Source organism: Ochotona princeps, chromosome 18, assembly GCF_030435755.1.
Source record: "Ochotona princeps isolate mOchPri1 chromosome 18, mOchPri1.hap1, whole genome shotgun sequence".
NCBI lineage: Eukaryota > Metazoa > Chordata > Mammalia > Lagomorpha > Ochotonidae > Ochotona > Ochotona princeps.
In genome coordinates this window covers 43761258-43767257 of record NC_080849.1, presented here as the reverse complement: position 1 = coordinate 43767257, position 6000 = coordinate 43761258, and the positions used below count along the sequence as shown (strand labels likewise).

At 50.6% G+C, this 6000-nt stretch overlaps 1 protein-coding gene across 2 annotated transcripts in view; it reads right to left on the bottom strand.

Annotated features, from left to right (window-relative positions):
* Window positions 1–2817: 2817 nt before the first annotated feature.
* Window positions 2818–6000, bottom strand: part of EMILIN2 (elastin microfibril interfacer 2) — a 55559-nt gene continuing 52376 nt past the window's right edge. For both annotated transcript variants that reach the window (XM_004579718.4, XM_058676985.1), the window contains exon 8: window positions 2818–3881. In XM_004579718.4, the coding sequence (XP_004579775.2) occupies window positions 3544–3881 (338 nt within the window). In that variant the 3' untranslated portion in view covers window positions 2818–3543. The remainder of the gene's footprint in view (window positions 3882–6000) is intronic.

Here is a 6000-nt window from a genome sequence, read left to right as displayed (position 1 = left end):
AGACAGTTGTCTTAAGACAAACGGCTCATATTTTGGTGCAGTGTTTGATGTTCAAAACAAAATGTTACAACAATAAAAAAATAATAAACTGAATGCATTTGACTCTTTCCTTGTGGGGCCATTGAAACCATCTTCTCTATACTCTTGCCAGAAATTGATCATTTCCATAAATTAGCATTCAGATCTTTGCTGATGCTGAAATTTGTCTAAAAGGAAGACTTATTTTTGGTGCTTATTTTAAAAACCCTATTCCAGAGGTGAGGCTATACCCACAGGAACCACCCTCACTAGCTTTGTGTGTTCTGCCAGGAAGTGACTCATTCGTGCATATGTAATTTCTGTTGCAGTTTGGATGGAATTCAGACAGGGTTTCCCTCCTGCCCCTCAGAGCCTTTGACACCCCACATTTCACTAACCCCTCCCTCAGGGTGTGTACCACGTCGGAGCCCCAAAGTTATCAGATTAGCAGTCAAAGTGATCTTGGATCAAAAAACACATATGTTGTCATTTTAAGTGAATGTCTTTCCGTCTTCTCAGAGTGTTACGCCTTCACCGGCTGTAGCTTTGTCCAACCACAGGGTCCTTTCTTGAGAATAAGCTTTGGTATGTGGAAAAGGTTCACATTTCATGCTGCTTCATCATGACCGCAACACGATGGTGGGGTGAGGGGAGCCACGGGGTCTTTGGAGTATATTTTGAGAACGGAAAGGAGGCACTCAGACCAGAAGTTAGAGGAGTGCTTCAGGAAGGGGCCGCAGCCTGGGCTGTCCGCCGTGACTCCCTCTGTCGCCCACTGCCGCCCCTGGAGCTGCGTGTTTCCGTACTTTACCCTTTGCATTAATAGATGAGAAAAGGAAAGCTGTTATGTGTGTGCTTATCGCAAAGCAGCCCTGGGTACAAAACCATGTTTCAGGTCTACGTGCATGTCACCTTTGTGTTCAAGCTGCGAATAATCTGCGAAGAGTGTCATTGGGAAAGTGAGATTACTGTGGTGCTTTCAAATGTGGCTTGCTTTGACTTTGTTTCAGGTACAATTTTGTTGCTTTTAATCATATGAAGGAGGCCACGTGCTAGTGCTGCGTATGAGGAAGGAAACTCCCCACCTGTGTCTGCGGATCTTATAGGCTGTCAGCCTTTTCCTAGCAACAGCTCCTTGCCATCAGAAATGGTAACCTGGTGCCTTAGTTCAGGGATTTGGTTGGCACCTCTAACTTGAAGGTACTTAAGGGATGTGCCGACTTTTTATTTGAAAGGCAGAGTTAGAGAAAACAAATTGATCTTCCATCCTCTGGTTTTCTCCCCAAATGGCTGCATTGGCCAGGCCAGAACCAGGAGCTTCATTTGAGTCTCTTACATAGGTACAGGGGTCCAAACATCCTTTGCTGTTCTCCCAGGCACAGGAGCAGGGAGCCAGGTCAGAACTGCAACAGGCAGATATTGAATCAGCACCCTTACGTGATGTCAGCATTGCCGTCAGCACCCCAATACCAGCCCTAATGTTGGCTTTTTAAAGGGGCTGCCTCCAAGCCTTTTCCCTGCCCCTAGCCTTTGGCTCAGCTGTTTTCTATCTGCACCAAAAGCCCTGCCTCACTGAAGCTGTTGTCTCCTAAATGGGCTGGAACCATCCTTCATGCTGTTCTGTTTTGGAGTAAACACAGGATCCTGCTGTAAATCATGCTCATTCTGTTTTGCCTGCCTCAGCTACAGAGAGCCAGAAGTTGACTTGTCAGTAACTGAGTCAAGATGCACTGCGAGAGGAGGACCAGGAGGAACTGAACGCTCGGGAGAGCAGTCCAGGATAAGGTAGGACAGGGGGAGAACATCTGTTCACCTTCTGCCTGGCCCCTGCCGTCCCAGCCACCGAGCATGTCGTTGGGAGTCCTTCATGGGTGAAGAGGGTGAACATGCATGTATGTGCCAGCTAGGTTTTTCTGAACCTGTGTTGTTGGGTTTGTTTTCCCCGGGTCATTTCCAGGACAGCCAAGTGTACTGACGGCTCACTTCAGCCAGCTCCCCAGCTGCAGAGACAAGGGGGGAGAAGGATGCTCTCACCCACCATCCTGGGGAGCAGGCTTCCAATTTTAACTTAAAGTTGCACACCCATAGACCCCAGCTGGAGTGGACACGTAAGAGCTTTGTAGGGCCCAGAGGTTACCCTGTACTTTTCATTTGCAAACAGATCTTGAAGTCCAGCATGTTGCAGCATCAGAGCATCTTGCCGTGGCTCAGTCCAGGCCAGGAAAATCTGAGCTCCTGGTTCTGCCATCTAGACATTGCCTGGGGACTGTGGGGTGCTTCTGTGTCCCCAGAGGGAACAATTGGCTACCTCCCCCCACCCCAGCTTACTAGCAAAAACTGCCCTGAGTGAAGGATCTCCAGCCTAGCGGTTTCTGGGCTGTGGGCAGGAGCCCACCTGCCTGGCCTCCCTGTCCTTCAGGACCACACGCTGGCCTGGGGGCATGCTTGCCTTCCTGGTGATCTCAGCGGTCAGTGTGTCATCAACTTTATATTGGGCCTCTTGTTGCCTAGGAGCCTGAGAGTTCAAGATGTGTCCGCCAGTGTGCTGTGCAGTGCAGCAGTGAGGATTCACTCGTCAGTCTGGGCAGCTGCTGGGGTACAAGTTGCCAGCATCTCCAGAGGGAGCCGTCCTCTGCCAGATCACATGGGGGCTTGTGGTTCGTCTACAAGCCAAAAGCAAAACCCAAGCACACCATTGAAGAGTAGTCAATGCAAGGTCATCTTGTGCAGTTTTTAAAAAGCTGCCTTTGTACAGTTGGCTTATTCACTCTGAATCCATAAAGTATCAGACATAGTAACTTGAAGTGGTTTTATATTTTTATTGACACTCCCTGTCATTGCACTTTAATTGTACATATCATTTAAGGAGCCCAATAAGGTTTATAACAGTCTCGAGTGCATCCCCGTTTGTAGCTGGTGGGCCAAGGCCCAGGGGAGCAGGGGTGAGTCCCAAGCAGCAGTGGGGACGCAAGCATGGAAGAACTCCATGTGTAAATACTGGTGTCAGTGTTGTGGCTCAGATCACTTGAGCATTTCAGTATAAATACCAGCAGCTGGGTGTGGTGTGACACTCCAGCCAAGAACAGGCCTCGGGGACCAGTCTTCACCAGGCAGCTCTTTCTCCCCCATCAGCAGGACATGAGCCTGTGGCTTGGCTTTCTGGGGAGCAGTGTGAGCCTCAGTTAGCACCAGGGTTCAGCACAGGAACCCTTGCAATGAGATGGAGGCCACAAAGACAGAAGGGGAGGAACTGGCTTTCAGCAAGGGGGGCCTTTCCAAGGCTTCCAGGTGTGTAGTTACAGCGACGGAAACATCAGCTCCCAGGGGCAACAGGCGTTTGCCCTGTGCTGCCTGCCTGGAACCTGGAAGGGTTGGTGGCCTTGACAGTGAGGTAAGGCCTTTCTCTTGGAGGCAGAGGGTGCGACATAAAGATCTAGACCAGTGCTCCAGTTACATATATAAACTGAATATATTAAGGCTTCAGAGTTCTTACAACTACTATTCCTTTACATCTTCCCAGCCACCCTAGAGAGGAGAAAGAAAAGGATATAAGAAAACCCCACTGAATGTGGAGTACATTTCATCAAAGTCTGTGTGGGCCAACCTGCCCCCGGTCACCACAATATTGACCCCATCCCCTGCCTTCAGGTGCACGATGAGGTGGAAGGCTCCTGGACCACCACAGGTGTGTAGGGCCCCTGGGGGCCGGTGGTACTCCAGAAACTCTCTCTTGTACCCAGCTGTATGCAGCTGGGCGACACTGGCGTTTGACACGGACAGGACTGCTTCCACGTAGGCGTCCCTCTCCGGAGTGAGGGTGGCTGTAATCAGGTAGCGCCCATCATATGGAGCCGTGAATATCCCTGGGAGGAAAGAAGTGCTTATCAGTGCTACAGTCAGAGCCCATTAGGTTCTGCGTTAGCCTGGAGGGCGGAGTGGGCGGGGAGGAGAGAACAGCATCTCCACTTGCCCACCACTGCGCTGCTGTTAGAGTCAGGTCCCAGCATGCGCAGAAGGCAGGCTGGTGTGGAGAGTGCGGCCACCAGCAACTCGGACCACTTTGTCACCTAACCCTCACTGCAAGACCCGACTTCTGTTTGTAACATTCTCCACTAGTCACACTCCCAGAGACACTCATTTAAACAGCTCCTCATGAACCAGTGTACCTCGATGAGCTGGGAAGCCAGGTGAGAGCCCACAGTGCCCAATTTTAGTGTTGTAACAATGTACTGGAGAAGGTGGAAGAGAAAGATGCCCACATCTGTCTTCCCCCAACTCCAAGCAGAGTGACACAGTCATGTCTTGGGCTTGAGGGAGGGGGGAAGAATTCAGTGCAGGCCTCAGGGTCTGCAGAGCTCCGTGGACCGTCCCTACACCTGGTATCCACTGTGGTCCTTCCCCCTGATGGCCAGGGCATCTCACCTAGCTCTGGTGGCAGACCTTTGAGGAAGACTACCTCCAGGGAAGAGGAGCCGCAGAGCAAGCCCAGGACTAGACAGTGCAGACACATGACAGCCCTGGAAAGAAGGGAAGGAAGCGCACAGCAGCTGCCATCCCAGCGCAAGACCAGGAGGTAAGTGGCCCTGCCTATTACACCACGGACAGCTAAGGAAGGCGTTCACAGGGCCCTTGCAGGCCTTGAACCTCATGCCTGGGACCCACTCCTCCCAGAGAGCCAGCTTGAGATTTCACAAGCGCAGGATCCTGTGAGAACAGCTACTCTTAGGAGCTCCCAAGAGCCAACCAGGAAGCTCCCAGCAACCACCTTCCCAGGCCCCTGGTAAGACTGTGTGGTGCACCCTGAGGTCAGGAGAGTGGGCTGCTCCAGCTCCTGCTGCTGCAATAGCAGCTGGATGGCCACACCCACACTGAAGGTCTCAAGAAACTTGAATGGCTCGTTCTTGGAAACTGGTGCAGCGATCAAGGTGTCACTCAGGGGTTCTGATGTGACATCAGTAAAACTGCCACCTGTGACACCAGTATCCCATCGTGGGTGCCAGTTTGAGTCCCAGCTGCTCCACTTCGCATCCAGCTCCCAAGTGTTTGGACCCCTGCCACTTGCGGGAGTCCCAGATAAAGCCCCCGGCTTCAGCCGGGGCCACTGAGGAGTGAACCAGTGGATAGAAGCTTGCTTTCTATGTAGAGCTGATTTTCAAATGTACAGTTTTTAAAGGGGGAAAGGTGCCGTTTGGGATGCCCATATCTACATCCAGATTCCAGCCTCTTGCTGTGGTGGAGGCAGAGGGTGCTGGGTCAGGTGGTTAGGTCCTTGTAACCCACATAGAACAATGGACTGAGTTCCTGGCACGTGACTGTCCTGGCTTAGTACTGTATTACAGCATTTGGGGAATAAGCCAGCAGATAGGAGACACCTCTGTCTTTATCTTGCAAATGCTTAAAATTTTAAAACTACAGTTGAGAGCATAAACAGCAGAACTGAGCTCAAAGACAGGTCTTTCAAAATAAACCAGATACCACTCCCTAACCTTTTTTTTTTAAAGAATGAAGAAAGTTTTCAAGATCTATGAGATGCCTGTAAGCAGGCAAATACTTGTATCAAGGGTATTGAAGAAGAAACAAGGAAATTCATGGAAACTCTAGTCCGGGACCAGCATTGCCATGCAGTAGGATAGGTCACGCTACTCGCAAAGCCATCCCATATGAGCACAATTTGAATCCTAGCTATTCCACTTCCAGTGCAGCTCCTGCTAGCAGTAGAAGATGACTCAAGGGCTTGAGCTCCTGCCATCCCCATTAGGAAGCCTGGATGGAGCTCCTGGCTTTCGCCTGACCCAGACCTGGCCACTGTGGCCATTTGGAGAGTGAGCCAGCAAATGACAGTTGCTCTTCTCTCTCTCGTAAATATTTTTTACAAATAAAAATGAAACCTAGCCAATGAAGTCATTGCTGAAAATTTTCCAAGTCTTAGAAAAGACACAGGCATTCAGGTCCAAGAACAAAGGATTCCTAAAAATTCCAAAG